The following is a 25608-nucleotide window of genomic DNA, read 5'->3' on the forward strand; positions in this document are numbered from 1 at the left end:
TGATCGTGTTCAGAAGGTGAAGGATCATTGACGCTTACTAGAGGAAAAAAGAACAGGAAGTGGTTTTATCAGATAGTGATTTCTGGAGATCCGTCTCATAAAAACAGTCTTAAAACGTAATATCTTCAAGTTATATGGAAAGATATAAGTTCATGGACATTCAGCAAATCTAAAGTTAGATATAAAGTTATTTAAAAACACAGTTTTTTGCTGGGAAAGAATTTAACTATAATCATGCAAAAACGGTAATGTCGACGTTAATATAATAAAACATGCTTTTATATTTTCTATTAAACGGCACTTTTATTATGACACAGTTAGTTTTACAATATTAGCTTTAGTATATATAATAAAAATTATAGTCATCAGGAAATTTCAGTTTAAAAATTATTACGCTGTATTAATTCAAAATACAAAACTACATAAATATACTACATATAAGAGTCAAAGAATAATAAAATAAAAAATAATATAACATGTCTATTTTAAAAATTAATAATAATACAATTAAATAATAATGAAACCTTATTAATAATATTATAGGCTTATTATTATTACATGTTTCGGCTTCATGTTAAGCCCTTTTTAGATATAAAAATATTATTACGCAAAAAATTATAACTATATATAGTCGATGATTTAAAAATAAACAGATGAATGTTAAAACAGAGCATAGAAATTGCTCGTCATGCGATTGATTCACCGAATGCGAAATGTTCTCAAAGTCCAAAAAAATTGATCATATCAATGATAATAAAAATATTCATTATTTAAATTGTGATTTGCAGTCAAAGAAGGTAAAAGAATATAATATCATAGTAAATGTGCATAACATCCGATGTATAAAATTGAAGTAAATTAACAAATATATAATATTGAAAGATATAAAATTATAAAAATCACCGCTGATGATTAAAAATGTCTAACTGTTACGACGAACAAAACTGTAATAATGATTTTTTTTATATTTACATTATTACAGATTTATTCGTCGTGACAATTAAACATTTTTAATCATTATAGACCTATAATATTGTCAATAAGGTTTTATTATTATTTAATTGTATTATTATTAATTTTTAAAATAAAGACATATTATATTATTTTTTATTTTATAATTCTTTTATTTTATTATTATATACCCTATATTTATATATTTTTGTATTTTGAATATTAAAAGGGTCCTGTACTATCTCATCTATTTTGTATTAATTCAGTTTGAAACAGCAAATAAATAATTTATTGTAGTAAGGAAATCATTATAATATCATATTTAAATAATTAATTTCTAAATTTGTTTTATTTAAAGAATCAATTATTTACAAAACAGTTACATTAAATACTATTATATTACTACATTAAATAGTATATATTATATTAACAGTATAGTTTTATATGTAAATATAATAAAAAACATATTCAGCAAGCGTGGCCCATTAGCTCAGTTGGTTAGAGCGTCGTGCTAATAACGCGAAGGTCGCGGGTTCGATCCCCTCATGGGCCAAATTATCTTTTTTAGTGAAACACAATTTATACAAAAGAAATATTTTCGCGAGTGAGTGACGAAGTTTATACTGAAAATGTTATCATAAAGAAAAATAAGAACGACGGACCATTAGGGCAGACGCGACGCACTACATATAATGGCGAAAGTCAAGGGTTCGATTCCCTCATGAGCTATGCCATAGCTTCTTTTTTAGCAAAATGTTCATGTAGAACAAGTGTTACTATTTTTATAAATGAATTATAAAATAAAATGGAAAATGTTGTCATAAAGAGGTACTACCGAAGAGGCCCATTAGCTCAGTTGGTTAGAGCGTCGTGCTAATAACGCGAAGGTCGCGGGTTCGATCCCCTCATGGGCCAATTTTTTTTTATAATTTATAGATCAATATATTCTTTTTATTATAATAAGTAAAATACAGTATTGTAATTTAAGTATTTTAAATTATACTTTTGCAATCTTAAATGTAACAATGAATTTGGTATAAAGATCGATATTAATATAAAAAATAGGAAAAAAACTGCAATTGTCAATGTTTTTTTAACTAAGATTTTTTTTAATATAATTCTCTATTTAATAAAAATATTTAAATTTCCATATATATTTTCGAATTCTCTTGCGATTTCTAAGTTGAAAAATTCAAACTTTTTTGGCTAAATTGATACAATTTTTCTTTTATCTATTCTTGGTTAGTCAGAAAAAATGAGCAAGTAGATATATTACCGACAATAGGTAATATATTAACTTCAGCTGAAAATAAGAAATCAGCTGATCAATAAAATGAATTTCTCGCGCTTTAAACATTATAAGTTTATACCATCAATCGTTTGGAAATAAAATTTTTTAAATAATATATATAAATAGATTATTTCTTTACTTTGATTTATATATGTATATGCAATATGAACTATATATACTTATATACGTTTTATGTATTTTATATCTATATATAAATATTCTATATGGAATTCTATATCTAATATTCTCAAAGCCTATGTTCTTTGTTGTGGACTTATAGACTGTATTAAAGTTTCTATCTCGCACTTATATATTTTTATTTATTAATATTAAAATAAGATACATTACAATATCATAAAACTGAATTATTTTATCCTGTATTGTGTAGAAAAAGATTCATATAATGATAATTAATTACAATAATTTCAAGTAAATGTAACCTCATAAATTACAACCCTTACTACATATATACGATAAATCCAAAACTCTCTCTTGGCGAGTCTCATATACCTTTAACTTTTAAGTCGATAAAGTAGATTATAAATTTGCATTTTCCGCTCGTCACCTGGAATACAACGGTGGGGGCGGCGGGGTGTGATACCCACGCAGCCACCTGTCGCGCGCATGCGCAGGCTGCGCGTCGCGCAGGACACCTTGCCGCCCGTGACGGAACAACCGTCAGTGTAAATCAAAATGGCGAGTGTGATGATAGTTCGCGGCGGATGGCAGCGCGTTTCGGCCGCTTTCGCGTTTCTCTGAGTGGGTCGCGCGCGACGATGTGATCCACGTGACTCGCGTCAACAATCGCGGCGACTGCGGAAGCGACGATCGGCGAGTTTGGAGGCTCGAGAGATCGTCACGTAATATTTTTCCTCCCTCTCATCTCTCAACACTTAGACGCCGAACGTCCCCATTCAGCGCGACTGGACGTCGAAGCACCCTCTTGCCTCCGGGGTGAATAACGACAGGGTGACAGCGACGCACGAGATCTCCCGCAGCTAATCGTAAGTGGCCAACGATCGTTCGCGTGTCGATACGCGCGTTTTTTTTTTTTGTTCTTTTTTCACCGACGAGGACTCGCCGGGCGTATATCGCGTTACGCTGTCGTGCGCTTGGCGTGCACGAGCCGGAGCCAACCGTGCTGCTCGCTGTCAACGTGACACACCGACGTAAATACTGGAGTCGCCGTGCGCGCACCTATCGACTCGCGTTTACGCACGCGGCGAAAAGCGAGGTTTCCGCGCTACTTCGCCCGTGGATGTACCTTACGTAAAAGCGCGATTGTGTGTCGTAGACTATGAAATTAGTAGTTTCCCCGTGTGCGTAGACTTTTCCTCCCGGAGCGAATTACTTAAGAAAACAGAGGAAAGCAGGCCGACTTTTCTTCCATTATTTCAAAACCTCGCTAATCCAGGTGATTCTTGAAGCAAAGTAAGTTTATGTATTTCACGTCAATTTTTATCATTGTGAGTTGACTTTAATTTCGGTTTAATTTGCTCCGTATCCTTTTCTAAATCGTAAAACTAGAAAAAGATAAAAAGTAAGTTGAACCAACATCAAAGTCAATCTACGTGAGTAGATATACGGGCACTAAAGAGAGAATAGCGTGATCTTTGAGTGTAAGACAAGTCTGAACATGTTTCTTTGATAATGTATGTTATACGTATTGCAGCTCGATACGCGGCTGGAAATGTCGCGGAAAAAAATATGGAAATAATCACAAATGCAATTCAGTTTCTGTCGTAAAGTTTATTAGAATGTCATTATGAGTATATCGGACGTGCCAATTTATTGCCTTGACTTTTTTCGTTCCAATTTGCAGCTTTAACAAGAAACGGAAATAATCGTCGAGACGGTAGAATATCCTATAAATATTGAAATTGCACTTCTCTCTTCTCAGCTCTTCGCTCTCCATTATGCCGGGATTTCACTGGAAATCGCATCGCCGTGTGTATTGATTTGCCGACGTGCACGACGTTCGTTAAAAAATATGACACGCGTCGAACGCAGCTATCGAGAACTTCAGGAAACCTGTATGGAACACGCTCGTGCCTGTCGATATTCGAGAGGATGAATAGGGAAACAATACCGCGTACAACTTCTGCACACTTATCCCGGAAATGCGTGGAGAGGCGCGTTATCTTTTCATATCTTGGATATTGTAGGAGCGAGCCTTCACATCTTGTCGTGTCCTCGTGTGAGACATTCATATAAAGTTGAACAAGAGAATAATGGACGTATCGCTATTACTCGTATATACCTAGGCGACAGTTTGTTAATTGCGTCATCCAGTCGATAATTAAAATCAAGGCTAACGAGACGCTTCACGAATAATTATCCGAAAATCTGATCGCTTTTCGATAGACCTTTAACGACTTTACTTCACAATTGATTGATACAGATTGCTCCAGAATGAATATTATTTTTCAATGATAATTTTGATGCGAATCTGGGAAATCCGTGACTTAAATAAAAATAAATGCAGGTTAACTTTAATCTCGGTTTAATTTACTCCTTTTTTTTTTTTAATTCTTAGAACTAGGAATGATACTTTTTATATTCTTCTAAGAAATGGGTAAGTACACGTTAGACTCGCTTTTGTACGCCAAACTTGCAGTTCCCTCGCGAAGCTTTAAAGATACAGGGCACACAAAATTTTCACGTGAAACTCTTCGTGATTGGTTACACTATTATCGACACTGAACATTTTATCACGCAGCGCATCACGAAAATGAGAAGTTTGTCGAAAGATGCGTGACTGCAATTCAACGTGTCCGTGAAATATTCGCTTGTCGCGAAGAGAAGGACGTGTATGATTTACGGTTGAAACGGGTGTTTGCGTCCGACATATTGCTGCATAACGAATTATCAGCGTACAGCTGTTACAATTGAAAATTTTAACTAGCTTTAATTCTTTTAGATCTTTTTTTAAAATCCAATGGAAGATCGTGCGATATAGACAGTATTGAGTGTTTTGTCATGAAAGAAGATAAAGACAGATAAATACCTTTGTCTTAATGTTTGACGATCGGTGATTTATTCTCATGGCAATGGATACTCGTATAATTATTAGTCTTGGAGTTTGAACGATAGAGAATAATTAAGAATCTTAAAAAAGAAGTCATTTAAAAAAAAAATGAGAATGGATTAGTCTTTATTTTTGTTACTATTTCTTATTTTTTAAGTATGACACATTGAAAATATTGGAAAATTTATTTATAAGGATATACAATTGAGACAAGAGAGAGTGTTTAACGGGAATCGCAAAATGTCAAATGATCGTAATAAGAAAATCTATAAAAATGTGCAAGAAAGTCATATTCTCAGAAATTAAGATATCCGATAACACTTTAATTTTACTGCGTATATATGGATGATTGATATACTTTAGATTGCTCCCAGAATAAATAAAACATTGTTCAATAACAATTTTGATTCGAATTTGGAAATTTATTATAATTTGATAGACAGCATATATTTGTAATAAATAATACATATAAATACTCAAAAAAAAGTGAAGAATATCTTTGTATTTTATCCGAATATAAAATTCTGTTGCTTGTTATACGACATTTTTTCTGTATTATTATCGAATATTGAAAATATCTAACTCTCGTTTACGTTTGACGACTTTATATTCCTAGATATGCCATTTGATACTGTTTCGTAATCAGCTGGTCCTGTGGCGCAACGGATAACGCGTCTGACTACGGATCAGAAGATTCCAGGTTCGAATCCTGGCAGGATCGTGGCGTTTCTTTTTTTTTCTCCGTTTGATCTCATATTTTTGTGACTCATTGCACCTTGACGAGCTGGAGTATATTGTTAACGAGGATTGCGCAACGTAACCGGTTTATATACGCGATGTCCAACCGAGCGTTGCGTCGTGTCGCTATATCACATCGAAAAGACAGAAGGCAGATGCCGTGCGTGTCAATACTGCGTACTCTACGTAATTAAGCTGTTTTTTCTACGGCAATTAGAGACCATATAATCAATCGCACGTTTGCCCGTTGAAATAATTAATATTTATAACCAAAGCGGATTTTATCGCAAATCGCAGTCGGAAATTTTTTACCTTTTAGTCGAAACGAGGTAATAAAAGCGACATATTGCGACGTTTTTCTATTTTATCAATAGATTTATAGAAAGAATACTTTTATAACATAAAATTTATAACTTATTATATAAAAAAAAAATTTTTTAATGTGTGATAGACAGTACAGTTTGTGACTGCAAACTTTGCGAAAATAACGCGCGTAGAATATAGAGATAATTTTATAATTATAAATACTGCGTGGAAAAAACAAATTTTGCTAAAATATTTAAAATTTTAGCTATGTATTATAGATGTAAATCTGAAAAATAATTTTGCTTGGACTATTAAAAATATATGGAACGCTTCAGAAAAAATAATTGTTAAAATGTTAAAACTTTTTACAGTATTATCATCAACGTTTGAACATTCTAATTATCTTGATAATTATTCTGATATTCCATTTCAGTTATTTTCAGATAGTTAATTTTTAAATATTTCTGTAAAATCGTTTTTCCCATGGTATGTGTGTTTTATAAATCTTGATACAATATTTGTGATTGTGGATTGCGGTAAAAGTTTAATGAAACCCAAAGATTGATCTACAAACTTTTACGCGACGCGTTGGTACGTAAAGGAAAGATTACAGTAGAGTGACTATCATTTTCCCAGCATGTTCGATGCATCGGAACGCGTGTCTAAACTATAAAGGGCAACCGGGAACCGAATTTTTGCGACGGATTCTCCGGAGAATGTCCAGAAATAGTCCACATTCCGGGCGCGCTGACCTGACGCGCGTGTCCACTTCTTTTTTTTTTTCACGCTTCAGGGCGCGTCTTGTGTACCGTCTACCGAGTGTATTTCGAGACAAATTCTTTTACTCCGTCTCCGTGACGCCTTGAGATTTCCGGCTTTGATACTGCGGATAAGTGCCAGAGAGAGAGTTCGCTTTGTGGAATTTATGACACTTGGTTACATACATTATTTTCACAGGTAGAAAAGAATCCGGATCGTGTCTCCGAAGAATTTTTTCGACGTTATTGATTACCTATTTAATAAGAATCAGAATTGAAAAATTTTAAATAAACATTTTCTTTTATTGAGGGATTGTTTTTAAATCGGAACCGAAGGTTGTAGAATATTTATTCTGTACATTGCCGAGTATCGCTCGTTCGTAGAATCGCAATGTTGGTACTTCGTAATTATTCCCTCAGCTGTTCCTCTAACGTCATTTGCGGTCTCCCTCGGGCTTCCGCCGAAGGTTGTGAATTTCCGCACAGGAAGCGTCTATTTCCTCTGTTCGTCATCGTGCGAACGACTGGAACGAATCCGAGATTCGTGGTTTACTTCGTTGGTATCCGCTCTTGCTCACGAAGGATGAACTGCATTGTTTGGAACGTACCGTTCACAGGAAATTCCTTGTTACATTCATGTATTGAGGAAATGTAGTTAACAGTGAAAGGGAGTCACTACTTTCCTATTCTTGTCGAATCACTTTGAGCTTACACGGGTGTGAATTGTATGACACAATTTTTCTGTGAGACGCTAAAAAAATTTTGCGAGAATTTTTTCATCAGTTTAGTATGCCATATGATGAGTACCTTACATGGGAAAAATGAGTTTGATAAAATACCGAAAAATTCAGAACCATTAAAATAATAATTATATAAAATGCTCAAGCATGTTAAGCAATGCCGTAAAAAGTTTTGATATTTTAGCAACCAACTTGAACGTCCTATATAATTATTTTAATAATCCAATAAAATTATTTTTAGATCTGTATCTATAGTTAAATTTTTACTTCAGCCAAACCACTTTTCCCGTGTATCATTTTTGTCATCTTTAATTATCAATGAATGAACAACATGGATATAATTTGAATAAATGAAAGAATAAATCGAGAAGTCAACCACCTTATGTTATAATATATAACATATATTGCCACTTATTGTACTTATTTATATATATTGGCAAAATGTAGACATACACAGGCAATGCTAGCAATACATAGTAATACATTAGCAATACTTAGCAATAGGTGGCAACACCAGAGATGGTTGACCTCTCGGAATAAATATACGATATACCTACTATCGATATTATGATTAAAAATGATTAACGATTAGAACTTTGTCAGACTTTCATCAAGCAGACTCGATTTACCGGAATTCCTTCATTGTTTTGTCAACAGTTTTCGCGCAACATCCGGCTAGATGTTAAACGTTTTCTCGAAAGTGATTTCTTTCCCGTATCGTGTTATCGGACACGGTTCGCAAGAAAGGAAACTCCTTTCCTCCTTTTGGCTCCTTTCGTTTATCTCGGTTTTTCTTCGCGCGCCGATGGAGAGTGGCGCGCGTTACCGGCCCGTCGAGGAAACAAGCCAGCCATTCTCTTTCTCATAATAGTACCTTTTGCTTTGCTTCGCCTATCGTTTCGAAATAACAATGCGCGAGCGCGCATGAGAAGACTTTACTTAAGCAGCATAAATTCGCTATGCACGCCATTGTTCATTAGGACACGGGAGATGCATCACTGATTTTCGTCGTTGATGAAAACGGGTGTGCGTATACGTATACACGTGCATTTGCTAGAGTAGGTCGTCCTGCTGATTAAAAGATACCTATCGCGGGCTTCGTGCCGCATGACCTAGAGAGACGCATAATCCTATTAAATGGTAGTTCGTTGAACATTACTACCAAGTTGATGTAAAGTTGATTCATATTACCTGCACGCGCGTTAGCGTGCGAAATTTTGCATAACTCTTGCTGTAGTTTACCTTCCGTGTGATTTTTACAAGAATCTTTATCTATAAATGACGTAAAATGACAAATAATGAACAGTTTCTTGTGTAGGTATGAAAAAATAATTACGAGAATATACATATGAACGATTGTATGCGTAATTATACAATTAGATAATTGATTTATCAAATGCTTTTGTAGAAGTATTGAAGATTAGATTTGAAGTTATTTTCGTTGTATCGTCAAAATAATGATGTACTATGCTCAAACTGGTTATCAGGTAAAAACTTTTGGCAGCATTACACATTATGCTCGAGCATTCTGCATAATTATTTTGATGGTCCGACAGAATCACACTTTAAGATTTCCATTTGTCTAAATTTATAGATACTGCAGTATCTAACTGTTCTTTCCGTATAAAGATAGAATTTTGTAAGTATAAAGTGAGTATAAGACAGCTCGGAGTTTCCGCTACATCAACCTTCATGTTTAGTGAAGTGAATTCATGATGATGACGATACTCTCGGGCGAAAAACCGCAATTTTTCTCTGAAACACAACATGTCTGTTGTAGAGCTGCGCTAATTGCGGCACACAGCGGGACTTCGCAGTGGCGTGCCACTTATTGTTAAACGAAAATCTTCGCACCTGCACGTATGACCGTTTGAGTGATGCTGTGCAAAAACGAACAATTTGCATTCTCTGTTCTTCATGCAGATGTAGATTTAAAAAAAAATTTCCGCTTTTATGACCAAAAATAATTGAATATACGAAAAGCACTGCGTGCACTCGGATTCTCTGAAATGTTTTATTCTGTTTTGTGGATAAATAAATTCGGATACAATACGAAACAAATGGATTATAACCCAAAATGAAATAAAAATATTGATAAATGATTGCAACAATACAATATTGTCTGGTATACATAAATTCTCGAGTTACAACTATTAAAAAGCGTTATTAATTTGGTTATATAATATTTTTTACATTGATATTGTATTATTTATTACTTACTATTTTAAATATAAAATTCTGCGGCTACACTGCGCGCGAGTATATTATACAAATCATTTTGACATTTTTGTTGGAGCAATAAAATATGTTATGTGATGACAAAATCATTATTGTGTGTTGTTGAAAATTACCGTGTAAACTTTTCGTCAATATAGTCCTACTTCGAAAAGCTCTCGTTAAATCGATCACAATACACAACGACTGGATTCAAACAGAATAACTATGAAGCGGTAACTTCAAAGGCGGTGGTGGTTTAAGCGTGTCGCAGGCGTTGCGAATCCGATTGCTACCGCCGTCGATTTTACCGACCATGCGTCCTTTTCTTGCATTATAATTCTATTATTAAATTATATCGCACACGCGAGACAGAAAGACTTATAACAAACGGCTACGAAAGTGAATCTTTACTTTCGCCAGTTTTGCAACAACGCATGCGTGACTGGTGTAACCGTAGACGAGCTTTCGCTCTCGCAAATAGTATATGTGCGTTACAACTTATTATCCCCATGAAGGGGGATAGAAATTCGCAGGTACACGTATTACGTGCCCCATGTTGTTTTTCTTCTTTTCATGATTTCCCTGTGTCTAATGGAACGTTCCTTTGGAATTGTGCGCCTGTCGTGTCGACGAGTTAACAAACCGATGCGTCAGCTAATAATATCACTTAAACGTCGGTTAAGTAATGATAACTGGTAATAGCGATCTTTAATTGTACACACGGATCGTCGTTGCCGATCCGCTCTATATTGGATGTTCCATAAAATGTTCTTACGTGGACTTCGTATACAGAATCAATGTAGCGTCAGTGCTTCGTACATTATCTTTTAATTAATTAGAAATTACATTTTTTTTTTTAATAAAGATGCCATGCGTAGATATGCGCACATAATTATAATAATACTGTAACAGATTTATCGAATATATTCGCAAGAAAAACTTTCACACTTCGTTAGAATTTGAAATTATCTTTTTTAATTTTTAATCTTTTTGATTAATGATCGATGCAACATATCGTACATCGCATCAGGACAGGACTTATTATTTCATACAATGTACGTTGTGTATAGACAATGCTTTTATATTAAAAGCCATACCAGTAAATTGACGATCGCTTTTTATGCTTCCCCAGTGGCAAGAGATAACTGCGTATCGTACCTGTTAAATATCCATCTGTTCATATTATGTGGATAATCCAAGACAAATGCCAATCAAAGCGCGTTGTTTTGAAGAATAGTATTATCCAATATATAGTAATAGGTATATTTAACGATTTGAAATAGAAACTACGGCTCGTACACGATGTTCTTTCGATTGCACTATATTTTTAAACTTTTATCAACTATTATCATTCAAGATTATTCCCGAAATACTGATTTAAATGACAAGAACGTTTACTATAAATACAATTATGTTGATGAAGACTGTTGATGAATACATCAACAAGGAGATTCATGTCGAAGGGAGATAATCAATATGATATCGTGTCAAAGAGAATGATATATTATTATACTTCATCAGCTTATTCCATGCTTAATATCAATTAAGCTCTCTCTTTTTCTTTCCCCTTTCTCCCTTTCTCGCGTCTCTCGTTTTTTAGTGTAATTAAGTATGGATATAATAACCTCCAAAACAGAGCGAGCGTGACTGATGTTTTGAACCAATAGACCGAAGCAATCGATTAGATTAGACAGATATAGCAGTCTGCATGATAAATCAGTTATAATTACAAATCATAATTTACCGAATTACGCTGATATCGTAAATGCAATTCAGTCGTTGTGATTGAATATAAATTAATGTTTGGGTTTACGATAAAGACTTGAATATTGCACACACACACAGCCAATTTCTATATGTTTTCGAATACCACTTTCGCGAGGTCGATACGAATGTAATTGCCATTCGGATGAACTGATCCGAACTTTCGATCGTCGATAGAGATTTCATCTTTACTTTCTTCCTTTCACGAGTTTAATTCGTATAAAAGCATTTGCGTAAGTATCAGTCCAAATGGATGCATTATATTACCTTCTCACAGTTATTTTTTAATTCTTTTATAGATTTTTATTTCTATATAAATTAAATTTACACAATTAATATAATTATTACATATTTTAAAAGTGTAACGAATTAAACCTATACCTGAAATATATGATCGTTTATCTTGAGTTTTCAAAAATATACTAAAAAGATCGAACTTTCAAATTTTTAAAAGCCTTTTCCGACTTTTCACTATGTCTTATGGAACTGGATATTGATGTCAAATTGTCTATTGATGAAATGATAGATAGGTAGGATGTAGTCAATAGTCTAAAATTATTTTTACTTATTTGGTGAGGAGAAATGTATATAAAGAATGACACCGATTGCTCGGGAAACGATGTCGCTTTCCGGGGCATTGCGACGGTGAACGTATGAGAAAACAATGGGCTCCAAGAATACGTTTCGTAGCAGGTGAAACTATTACGAAGAATAGGTCAGATTGTCTGAAAATCTGCCCCGTAGAAATCTCTTGCGTCGAGAAAGATTTCCATCGTAATACCTTGCGATCGTCACGCTGATAATAATTCCTCGGCGGGTAACAAGCAAGTTTCGTGACGTGTAGCGTACATATACATATATGTATAGTGGAATCGAGGGACATTGTTTACGAAATTTTGGCGAACAAGATTGAAATATTAATACAAAAAAAAGAACAATTTTGTTGTTGATTTAAAAATCTTATATAATTATTTGGTGATTCAACAAATCATTTTTAAATCTGTATCTAAAGTTAAATTTTTGAATGCATTAGCAAAACCATTTTTTCTGTGTAGAAGAAAAAAATGGTGCATTATTTAATTACATCACATATTTTTGTAAAATAAAATTATAATACGATATGATTAATTTTTTCGTAAATTATTACTTGCACTGTATATTATTTAATTTTATGAATAAATAAGGTAATTAAATAATATATCGTTCAAATAAAAAAATTTAGGTAAAAATTTATAGTATTTATATATATATCAGGGTTGCCACAAGTCAGGGAAATCAGGAAAAGTCAGGGATTTAGCACACTTGTCAGGAAAATTCGAATATCTGCAGCTGTACATTGACTGGCTTTACGCTTTGCCGTGATCTTTTTTGATAACCTTTTTTTTCTTTTTTCTTCTTTTTTTTGGAAATTGATTCCTGAAAAAAATCTGCATGTATGTACAATTGCTGGAAAAACGAGAAACATTGCAAAGTATGAATAATTCGAGGTCAGGGAAAAATCTCAAAATTTTGTCAGTAAATCAGGGAAATATCAGGAAATTTTACGATTGCAAATTGGTGACAACCCTGTATATTCATAGTATTGCATTTTAATTTTATATAATAATTCTTCGAATAAATTATCACACTCATACACACACACGCGCGCACGCACGCACTTCACGGCTTTACGGTATAATTGATTACGGTTTGATGTTACCTTATATTTGTACTTTACTGTTCACGTGTGAACGTAATTTGTAAAAGTTGTATAGTGAGCAGTGTATTTACATTTAATAGATCTGATTAGCTTTATCATTAAAAATATTAAAATCATTTAAAATCGCGTTCATTAGAGCGATGCTTTGAAAAACACGAATATTGCAGGATTATTCAATTTGGAAAAAGATTATTCGTGCGTCATAATATAATTTGCATATAAAAAAAAACAAATCTGTATTTTTCAGATGATTTTTAGATTGTGAAAAATTCTACGAATAAAATATGGATATGTTTTATTCTGTCTGACATTCAAAATAACATTTATTTTTATTATAATTCCGCTCATGTTAGTTTTTGACAACTTTGATTAATTGTGTCTATCAATTTCTTTTAAAAATGCTATTGTGAAATGTAGTTTGCAAGAAATTTGTACATGGATAAAATGCTTGATATTCTAACTGTGTTCGATTTTTTTCCGTCTCGTTGATTCAGTATTTCTTCGTCGGAAAAATTGAAGACGACGAAACTGTCGTCTCTTATAAAAATGTCAGCTCACCGTGTCATCTTTACTTTTTGCTTTGTAAATTTTATACTTTTTGAATAGACTTTAAATTGTGAATTCGTCTATTTAATGGCCGAGGTTCTCACGTGTGATACACTTTTACGTAAGATTAATTGGGCAGATTTCGTATGTGTATATACGAGTCCTATAATCACGCGATTTTGAAATACGGTGAAACTTCACCGGAGGAAATTAGATTACTATCGGAGTATGTGTCGGTATCGTTCGTGAAAATTCATATTCTGAATATAAAATCGAAGACGATCTGACTGTTCAGCAGCAACAGCTGTTGCTATTGCTGCCTAAATTCGCTTAGAAAGACTGACGTTCCTTTAACATATAATGCTATACTCTTTCTGGTTGGCTGTGCACTGTGTTGGTTATTTTCGGCTTGGCTGAATTTTAATTACAATTTCTTTGACAAAGTCACGTTTACAATGAAATATTATTAATTTAAATTTAACCTTAAAATTATAATTTTTGTGCGCCGGATACATCACCTGTTCTTGATGATTTTAATATTTTTCTGTGTTTATTACATTTTTTCTATGTTTTGCAAATATATACTAGTGACGAACGTTGAATGATATGCTATGTGTTGTATGTAACGTAGTACAAATGTTCTTTATCGCTGCGCCGACAGAAAAAGGTCGCGATAAAACTTGTGCAGCGCAGTTGCAGTAAACGAGGCAAAACAATGTTCGATAAACGTAAAAACCGAAAGATTGTTCGAACATATAGAATAATCCTGGCATTTCCATGGTAAATCTTGAGAACAATATACACAATTCAGTTCACGAAGAAATGACGATTTTATAAAGAATCAGCTAATTGTAGTTGGTAAAAAAATTGAAATGATAACTAATCAGTTTATTACAGAAATTTAGTTAACTGCTGAAATGAATTCTTTTGTGGATTGGACGCGGAGATTGTTCCATCGACAATGGCAGAAGACGAACATCCGACTAATCGGTTCACGGTCATTAGCTTCGCGGACTACGCTAATGCGTTCGATAATGCGCGTCCATTCGGGCACTCGACAGCACGAGATTCAGCGGTAAATCGCGATTTACTTTAGTGTCCTCGTTAGTCCCATTTGTCTCCCCACGAACGTTAATCCCATTGATGATTCAAATGCATCTCTCCGCCTCTTCGATGCATTTTGAGCGGAACGCGATGCTGAATATCTTCCTGGTTCCCGAGCCATTATTGCGAGAAGCAATTATAATATCAATTTAATAGCGCATTATAAGTTCAAAACTATTTTCAATATTTTATTTGTAACAAAGTTTCTTTTTAATAAAAATTTTGATTTTAAGATCGGTTTTTCATGAAGTTTTAAAGAATAATTTTATTTCTAGCTTTTTTTTCCTGAAAAATACGAGCATTGAATGTTACAATTCAAGTATTAAATTCAAACCAGATTAATCTTTGAAAAAAAATAAATAAATCAAGTGCGAAGAAACGAGTTTCCACTCAGCGTTGTCGCATTAGTTTTTATCGCAGTCTTTCCGGAGATCATGCTGCATGATTAAGAAACGAATACGCATTTCTACTTTATGCTCCAGTGAACGTATCTTGTCGCGCATTTCTCCTACTTTTTACCAAATGTTTTGTTGTCCAATCCGCAAATTGGTGGTAACAAACCCGAATGTCAAAACTTTCATACATCAAATCTTGTTACATTTAAGCAATTTGATTAATTATTAATTAAGGATATAATAACGCGTTATATATTTTTCACTTTATGAAAACTGTAAAGACAAAGTTTGTGTAAATTGCGGTAAGAAGGTGCGAAGGTCGCAATTTAGCACGTTGATTGCCATGGCTACGTGACTTGAGTGCTGTTATTCGATGGCATGATATCATTGATAATAAATTGCATTGCAGTGGCGTGTGAAATAAAAGAGATAAAGATCTACGGATAAAAAAATAGAAAACTGTGACGAACTATGATAAAGTACACAGCCTTGGATAAAACGACGTAATAGAAAGATTAGAAATTTCACAAGAATCACGCTTGTTAAGTTACGTATATTAAACCCGTTGTCCCTGCTTCGGAGAACTTCATATGTACGACGCGACGGTCGTTGAACTCCGGTTGCACGTTACTGCACGAATCGGGAAACGGCCAATTTTTTTACGAGCTTTCACGAAGAGTATGTAAAGCAGCACGCGCGATAGAAGCGAATTCATTAAATCAATTATCTCCTTGGTCTGGAAACTAACTGGAACGAAACGTAGAACATACAGGGAAAGAAACGCTTCCTTTATTCGCTGTTCGGTGTGTGCTTTTAGTGTTTTGCATTTTAAAAATTATTTTTCGATGCTGTGAAGTCCCTTCGTTATTAAATTTGTATTTTTAAGCCTTCCTTTCCAATACTGCGGAAACACTAAAATAATGGATTGTAACAAAAATTTGTAGTGCTTTTTTAGTTGCGTTACGTTTTTGCTTTCTTAATTGCCTATCTAGAGTATAAAAGGCTAACTCTACAATGTGCTTTTTGTTTCCTGTTTCTTGCTGTTTGTCTCTTGCCTTTTTGTTCAAGAAGGCAAGAGACAAAAAGTACATTGTAGAATTAGCCTAAGGCTTCCATTAATTTTAAATTTTTGTTTTTTCAATGTTAAAGACGTTTGCACGCAATCGATCAGCGGTAATAATAACAGTTAACAGTAGGATTATTAACGCGTTTATACTTGGGCACGTTGCGCATCCTTCCGATCTGAAAACGAAGTGGGGCGAGATTCAGCATGCGGAAGTGGTATTACATAATGCGCGAAATGTAGTGGGTTTTTTTCTTACGCTTCGGCGCAATTTCATACTTTGCAGCGCAACCGGGATCGTGTTCGCGAAGCGCATTACGTTCTAATTGTTTCGTACGGTACGTATTATCATTGACGCGTTAGCGTCGACCCAGAGGAGAACTTATTTCATATATTTTTTTATCTTAAAACGAAGTGGCACACGATATAACGCGACTGTAATTCTATTAAATCAAATCTGTGGTTAATTCGCGTGATACGAAACGAGCATTTATCGCGGCCAAAGTGGACATATCTTATTTACGAAAACCAGGTTCGTAATAACGTTGTCGCAGCTCCGCGTGTATAGTGGTGCGCGATTACCGCTGTTTCTAGAATAAACCGCAATTTCGCGGAAACGAACGTGAGAAATGTCGTCCGTGTGCTAAAAACAATTCCAATGCGGACATTCAAGTCATGTAGCTTACTGTTAACTTAGTTATTAAATATCGACAAACATAAAAAAAATGACATATGTACAAATTATTTAAATAATTTTAGAATTAAAGGTGCCATTTCACGCTGACGCTTGGCGCTCTCATTTTTAGCGTCAAAATAAATCATGTAATAAAAATTGACGAATATTAAGCGTCAATTTTGATCACGTGATCTATTTTGACGCTAAGAATGAGCGTCGAGCGTCAACATGATAACGCACTTTAAGAGTCTTTGTTAGAAAGCTTCCCCCTAACATGAGACATTGAAAAATATAACAATAGCAAACAAATATATGTATAATAATAATAATATCAACGCTCGAACAATTAAAAAACAAACATTAAATAAACGACCAACAGCGAGCAAATTAAAGCTGGGGGGGGGGAATTAATAAATTAAAAAGATATACAATAATATTAAGTTCTAATTTAATCTATCAACTAAATTTGTATAATACATTAGTAAAAATTTTTTCGCTACAAACGTTTCGGCTTTACAGAGCCTTCTTCAGTGTAACACAAACTAATCGTTAATCGTAATCGAACATTATTACGGAAAAATTTTTTCTATGTAACATTTGATCTTTCCAACCTTCGTCTGGTGTTAATCCTCCTTCCAATTCAGAAACTCAATAGCATCAATCCAGTTCGTCATATTATATGTATCTTTATTATTATATAAAAAAATTATAGTGTAGCAAAATGAAAGAAATCTCGGGTGTGCCACACGAGAAATGATATTGAAAGTTCAAGAATGCCTGTCGCATGGGGAAATATCCGAAAATGTCTAGCTGCGTCCCTGTACGATCTTCCGCATGTGTTTCCTCCCCATATTACGTGCGGGGCCGCGTTTCCGGTCTCTAAATGAAGTCACACCGATGCGGAGTTGTCAACGAGATGAACCTTTTGTCGTTCGGAAAAGAGGAGTGGCTCTTGTCGCGACGTACCCTTTGTTCCAGCATCTTTATTAAGTCCGGATTACCCAGTGGGAAAATCGCGCGCGACATCCTCCGCATGCCTCTTTCTTCCAGACTTTCAATTCACCACCGAGCTGTATCCATGCAAAGATGTGACCGGTTACAACCAGGGGAGCATGACTAACTGTATACGGACGAGTGTCTCACTCTCCGTGCTCCTTGATTCTGTAATTACTTTGTCCGAGGAAACAGGACTGTCCGCTCGCATAGCTTGAAGGACAGGTTAATGTTAGATTCTGCGTACAAGTCTTTATCAACATTCTTATACGCGAAAATCAGTTGCAACTCTATTTATATATATGATTTTTATTTGTTGTTATGTTGCAATGTTTATGAGGAATTAATATTTTACGTTTTGATTTATATTAATTTATTAGTTTACAAAAAGAATAAATAAAACTTTTTAATATCTGTATGTAAATTTGTACTAATAACTGTAATATTTGGAAATTTTAAAATTTGCAATTTTCCTGCATTTTTGAATTACGAATTTGTGCAATATCGAGAATATATTACAAGATTTATATTGGCATATGGATAGATATATTGAAGTAATATCTTCAATTTACTTTAAATGAAGTTTCGATCTATTTTTCGATGAAATTTTCATGTAAAATTATAATTTATATGCAGTTTTATGTGAACACTTTTTTTTATCACTTCAGTGATAAAATTGAAAAATATTGTCGTTCAATCTTTAAGTAAAGTCTCGATATCCTATTCGTGTCACGTCGTAAGTTGCAACTGGTTGCGGTCAACAGAGCATGACCGTCGCACTATATTCTACTGTTTAACGATCGCATCTTTCTACTACATTTTGAGCGCACGAAACTTCGTAAATCGGCGCATAAATGAACGCATTACGGATGTTTTACTGTATTACTTTAATTACTGCAGGTGAATATTTTCTGCACATAAATAAATAAATTAAAAATACACCTAGATATCTTAACATCCGCAAAATATTACTTTTTCATAAATCAAGTTTTCAAATATTATTTATAAACTTTTTTTAATTATAAACTTTTATAATATACTATCTTTTGAAGCTAACAATTAATTTTCATATATAATTAACTATATTAGGTTAAAAATTATATAAATCAGTATATATTCATATAGTATACTCCTATATTTAAGACCGTCTTGCAATCTTAAGATGTTATAAAACAATCACTGAGCTTGGCATCTTAAGATATTATTATTTGCATTTTAAAAATTGAGATAAAAACCGATTATAAGTACCGTCTGTAATATTTTTAGAGATTTCGATTCTAAATATATAAATTTGTATTATATTTTACACACTACATTTACCATGAGTTATCATTTTCCGTGGAATCTCAATTGCGTTCGGATTTATCAAATGGACCAGAAGGCTTTTTTTAACTATATACGAAAGGTAGCTGGGGGTACTTAAGATTGCGTACGAGAATCTGCGTTCAACCGGTCGGCCGGCGGCACTGGCATAGGCCCATAATTTCAATCTTGCATCTCGCGTTATTTGGCATGAAAATTACCGTGCTAGTGCGCACTCGAAAATTCGACAAGTGGTGTTATCACGAAGGAGTCGATTCCAAGCATTTTGAACTGGCTTGAAATTATGGACATTTTTTTCGAAATTTTTATAAACGGAAGACACCTGTCCGCGTTCGGATTACATGAAAATAAAATAAAAATCTCGATTTGTATTTCTAAATTCGAAATGATAATAATGAATTCACGTGTATACGACAAATAGCCGCTTGCTAAAGGTACTTCATAATTCCTTTTACTCATTGTCAGTTATCTCGCCGTATACTTGGAAGCTGTAACCGCCGGTCTTGGTTTTAGAATTCTTCAATGACTCACAGATTTCACGATTAAGCAACACGATTGGTCGACTATTACTCACCGGTTTTTAACATTACCTTCTCTCAGTCAGAAGCGACGAGGTGATCGAGTCGAATATTCGTTTGTTCGGATTTAGAAAATCGTCAAAAGTAGAATGATATATTTGGTATATTGGAATTGCTCGCACGATTTCTCACGTTTGTATGTTTGGTGTACATAGACGTGCTGGTATACATATAGGTGCCTTCGTATTTGCAGATACATCCAGATGACGCGATGACGCTACATTGGTGGATGCATTGGTTCTGGGTTACTGCGCAATTTCTTGGTGAGTCATCACATTAAATTGTTTTTCTTTTTAATAACATTTTCATTCGGTAAAATTTTTTTCCAACTTATCAGTAATTATCTTAACTGTTTTTAACTATCTTCTTCTATTTTATTATTAACTATTTTACCTTTAACTATCTTCCATTAACTCTATTAAGATCAACAAAAAAATTTGCACAACTTTTTAAAGTCTTCTGCTTTAATTGGGTCACTTTTTCCGGATGATATTGTAAAAAGTTACTTTTTTATTAGATTGCTTATTTATCGTTCAAATGATTTAGAGATGTAGTCTCAATTATTAACATTTTTGTTATGATTAGGTATGATACAATTTTTTGATGTATTTTATATTATATGTATTTAAATCACAATTAGTCGTAGTTTAAATAATTTTAATGTAAATTTAATTACTAATAATAAGAAATATTTTATTATAAATGAAAAAAGACGGACTTATATAAATATAAGAAATTAAAAAACAAGGATGCTATTAAATTTTATATAATTAAGGAAGAATTAACTTGCATAAAGCTTTTACACTTAATTTTGGTTACAAGAGGTATTACACGATTTAATGATTGTGTAATTCATTTATGTTATCATACTCCATCTTTCTTTTTCAGTAATTTTTGGGAATCCTTTGCCGTCTACCACGTCGGATCCCGTCAACCAGTCTCAGTCATCTCCAAGGGTGACGCCCTCGACGATCGAGATCGAGGATCGAGAAAATATCTATCGCACGTCGAAGTCAGTCAGACCGACTTTTCGAATCCCTAAGGCTATTGGTCTTTATCCACAGACAAATACAGCCGTGGTGCCTGAGAGGCAGCAATCCGTCACTACTATCGCCTCGTTCCTATTAGAACGTGGAAAAGGTACTGTTTCTGAGACGAGTGTCCACGAGACAGTCGAGCTAAGTTTCCGCGGTAATATCTCCAACGTCGAACCGCTCGACACGACGATACCGCAGCGTGTCGCGGAGAACGTCGATAGAATCAGGAACTCGACGAAAAAGGATAGTAAGATCACGTGGATCCTGACAACTAACAAATCGTCAGGTAGACCGAAGTACGATCAGGAGGAGAGAAATCAATCTAGCGTCGCCAGGAACGTTAGCTTCGAAGAAGTCGAAGATCTCACCGTGCTACCTCTTCAAGAAGAAATGTCGAAGGTTGACCTGACGTTAAACAGAACAAGGTCTTCTTTCGTAACGTCCTTGTCCTCGACCGGGCCTGCTGGTAATGCCGCGATCAGGACGTTTAATCAATCCGAGGACGAGGTCGAGATCGATGAGGAGGTGGCTCAGACGCAACATTTCGCTACAGCGGCGTCTATCCTTGGAGGTAAACTTTAGAGAGAAATGTGGTACAGGCGAATGAAAATGAGATTAATTTTGACCATTAATGGCCACAATGTTATCTCGCGCGAGATAAAAAATTGCATTATATTTTAATTAAATTGTTTTCATAATGCCGACATTGATCTCCTTTTTTATATATACATGCTTACTAATTATGTTTTAGTCTCTGATTATAAATTTAACATTTTAATAATAAATAATAGAAGTAGAATAGATGCAAAAATGTTCAGAGTTAACTTGATTAAGATTTAACGATAAAAAAAAAAGAGAATTGAGTATTTTAAACCTCGCTTTAAATTCTTTATAATGATTGCATGAAACAAATGTGCAGTTGGCGAGTCCACTCGTCTGAGCAGAGCGAGGAATACTTTCATCACGCAGCACTTTCAAAGAGATCAAGTGCAAGGAGACAATCAGCCCTCCGATTATAACGACACAGGTAATAATAGCGAAAGTACTGAGCAAGGTTCGACGACATCCGCTGCTGGTGTAGCTGCTATTACAGGTAGCTGTTTAGCGACTGTGGTCTTGCTCAGCACTGTGGGTAGTCTCGGATTCATTATATACAGGTAATGTATCGTGAAGTCGTAATGTGTATTAATTACATCTGCGCTTGTGTTCACTAATGCATTCGTTCATTAACTCCTTTTTTCAGGCGCAAGTACTTGAACCCTCCACAAACATTGAACAGTGATAAATGCAGCAATCCTGATAGCTCCGGTTACATCGATGATTCCACTATTCGTGTTAGTATTATAATATTTATAAATATTTAATATTTAGTAGGATTTATTAAATTAATTATTCAATCTGTAATTTAAAAATATGAATTAAAATGGGCTAAGGAGTCAGCGCGGAAGACGGTTTTCATTTTTAAATAAATTGAACTAAAATAATAAAAAATATTAATTTTTTTGGAATATTTTTTTGCACATCCTCTTCCGCGTTGACCTCCTTAGTAGCCCGTTTTAATTCATTCTTTTAAATTTTTGTGATTTTGGAGTTCTAATATTATTATTTAAATCTCTAATATATTTAAAGAACACTTATTTTTTTATTTATATTTTTAATGTATTAATATTTTTTTGTTATACATTAGTTAAAAGATAAAAATAGTAATAAAATTTTGATTTGTTAAAAATGTTATAAAAGTACTTGTTTACTCTTGCAGGATAACTCGGAGGAAATGTACAGTTTGGATAACGACTCGTTCCTAAATTCTCTAGAAGCAATGACAATACAAAATTATTGGACTGACAGTGTAAAGCATACGAAGCTATGACAAAAGAAGATAACCCATCCAGGAAAGAGAATCGAGACATTTAGCATTTCCGACGGTGAAGCACATGAGCAAGTTTCTCTGCTTGAGCAATAGTACTTACACGTCCGAGACAACCGTATTCTAATTACCGTGCAGCAAATTTTGTTGCCCGATGTATATCTTGAGGCGGTGAGAATATGCAGCGCTTGAGAGTCATTAATCAGTTTTGATGGGCTGTATCGAATGTTAGTTACCTTGGACGTTATTATTCTGTACGACGTAAAAAATTATAGATCAAAATTGCGAAACGGCACGTATCTGTCATTTCGCGACATGTTGATTTATGTCACTTCCATCGTTCCTATATTTTTCTACGACGCATGCGACCGGTAAAGTCGCGCTTAGATGGGAAGTGGCGGAATTATCCCTAAATATTTCCATTAATAATATAGTGCAATAAAATTGAAAATTGATGTACTTTATTATTAAATTAATATAATAACATTATTCTAGAAAAGTAAGAGTACAAATAAGGCTATATTAGTTCATAGCTAGAGCATTTGCTAAACTAAAAGAAGAATTAATTTAATAAGGATATTGAAGTAATATCCCTAGTATTTATAGTACAATGCTTCCAATAATGTGAATTGGAACTCGTACGTACAATATTGTACTTACTAATGGTTTTTAATGTTGGATTTGAATGCCGGTGTCTTCTACAGTTTCACTTTAAAATTACATTACAATTATGGTGATTAGCTTTGGCCATATTGACAGTCGCTTAACCAGATAGTTTAAATATTTTCGAAGATCAGATTTACGGAAGATCGGACCAAATCGTACGTAGATCTAGCTTTACGCCTTTACGACATATCCAGCAAAAATATTGATTCATGTTTTCCATTACGAGAAATCTAGCTTGTACCTATGTACATACATACCATAACGTTTTATGTATAGATGTGCAAATATTGCAAATCTGCCGTTGCGTCAAGTAAGACGTGATTAATTTTAAGTAGCGTTAGCGTTTACCTAAATATATTTCTATACATTCGAAATGGGGAGGAAAGGAAAAAGACAGAGAATCCATTGTGATAGATCGTAGTTTAATAACTGTAAAATTATCTTTGGCTCGTTTATGGTAACGGTTGTGAATAAACACGTTCATGTATTATACACATTCCCGCCGTCCCTTCCTTTATCCGTGATAATTTATCTTTATTCTTAACGTAATCCGATTGTTTCGATTTGAATTGACAATTGGACAGATGCCCAAATTTTTACGACTTTTAGATTTACAACGGTTATTTTACAATAGAGCGTGTAATATATATATATATATACATACATACATATATATGCATAATATGTTCCAAAAATTTATTTAAATAAAAGCACTAAACCTAATGAATTAAAGATTCTGAATTTATAATTGTCAATGTCTTTGATCCAATCGTCCTTTGTGAAAATATTTTAATAATAGTTATCAGAAGTGTATTTTAAAAAAGTAGAGATAAAAATTGAAGAATAGTTTTATATCATATAAATGATTTATTTCGTTAGTACGTACATTTGCGCCAGCACAAAAAAATCGTATTTTATAAAATGAAAGTAATGCAGAGTTTCTTTTCCGAGACTAGACACATGCGTCGTAAGATCCCATTACTAGTCCGTCCTTGTCCTCCTTTATGATTGATTTTCATTTTCTGTTGTTTACTAAACGACTTTTTATGTCGAAGACAGGACGCGACAGTGGCATTGGGATCCTATAGTCAACATTTTCCTGACTATCGCGGTGCTCCTTCGATCTCCAGGAAACGTCCGACCGAATTTCTTCAGTAGCAATATTATTTCACAGTAACATTCAACTGATCCCAATATATCGCAATCAAAAAAGCGTTTAAGTTTGTATACATCTTTTGTCATCAAATACTTATCAAAACATTTGCTTTTTCTAATAATTAATTAATACAATTAGAATATTATTAAAACGCTGTACAAAAATAATGAAATTTTTTTATGAATCTTGGTCAACTGGAGAGTTTTAGCTGCTCCAAAAATTCGGTCTACGCTTCTTATTATTGTATCGAGAGCTTTGTCGTCCCGAATTATATTTTATCATATTCACAGGGCAGTGTTAGAAATATTTGAATTACGCTAATACGTAAAAGACAGGCACTAAGTGACTCCGCAAGCTTCGTTGCTTGTGAGCAAAGAAATCGAAACTTGATATACACCGCGTTTTCTTTCTCCGACGTTCGGCCGAAAAGTTGTCATCGGTGATACTGGCGGATTCAAAGACAAAGCGATGCAACGCAACATTCTACTTACAATTAGCTTCTTTTCGTGAGCTCGTTCGTGCCTTAAATCGAGGTAAGCTGTAAATGGAACGAGACATGCTTGTAGCATTTAGGAAGGGAAAGAAAAGATATACTTTCGAGATTCTAAACGATTATGAATCTGTAAATTATACGCATGTATCATAAATCGCAATCGATGCTGCCTTTGTCATCACGTTTGAGATTTATATCAGCTTTATCGCTGTCGTCAAC

General features: G+C 34.0%; 1 protein-coding gene and 3 non-coding genes across 4 annotated transcripts; all 4 read left to right on the forward strand.

Moving 5' to 3' along the window:
- Nucleotides 1-1430: 1430 nt before the first annotated feature.
- TRNAI-AAU (transfer RNA isoleucine (anticodon AAU)) lies at nt 1431-1504 on the forward strand. The gene has a single exon. It is a non-coding gene; the product is annotated as a tRNA-Ile (tRNA).
- A 288-nt stretch (nt 1505-1792) lies between these two features.
- TRNAI-AAU (transfer RNA isoleucine (anticodon AAU)) lies at nt 1793-1866 on the forward strand. Its single transcript has one exon. It is a non-coding gene; the product is annotated as a tRNA-Ile (tRNA).
- Nucleotides 1867-2945: 1079 nt separating this feature from the next.
- LOC108780197 (uncharacterized) lies at nt 2946-23586 on the forward strand. The gene is made up of 6 exons (XM_018547835.1): nt 2946-3246; nt 20364-20433; nt 21059-21778; nt 22127-22364; nt 22451-22541; nt 22967-23586. The coding sequence occupies exons 2-6, from the start codon at nt 20382-20384 to the stop codon at nt 23075-23077; spliced, it is 1212 nt and encodes a 403-aa protein (XP_018403337.1). The 5' UTR covers nt 2946-3246; nt 20364-20381; the 3' UTR covers nt 23078-23586.
- TRNAR-ACG (transfer RNA arginine (anticodon ACG)) lies at nt 5919-5991 on the forward strand. Its single transcript has one exon. It is a non-coding gene; the product is annotated as a tRNA-Arg (tRNA).
- Nucleotides 23587-25608: the final 2022 nt, after the last annotated feature.

The sequence above is a fragment of the Cyphomyrmex costatus genome, unplaced genomic scaffold (genome assembly GCF_001594065.2).
Source record: "Cyphomyrmex costatus isolate MS0001 unplaced genomic scaffold, Ccosl1.0 scaffold122, whole genome shotgun sequence".
In the NCBI taxonomy this organism is placed as follows: Eukaryota; Metazoa; Arthropoda; class Insecta; order Hymenoptera; family Formicidae; genus Cyphomyrmex; species Cyphomyrmex costatus.

Bases quoted from the DNA above. Each gene is read 5' to 3' on its own strand.
- LOC108780197 (XM_018547835.1), top strand. From the start codon at position 20,382: ATGACGCTACATTGGTGGATGCATTGGTTCTGGGTTACTGCGCAATTT. The intron at 21,779-22,126 runs GTAAACTTTAGA...ACAAATGTGCAG, and splicing joins AGCGGCGTCTATCCTTGGAG to TTGGCGAGTCCACTCGTCTG. The intron at 22,542-22,966 runs GTTAGTATTATA...TTACTCTTGCAG, and splicing joins TCGATGATTCCACTATTCGT to GATAACTCGGAGGAAATGTA.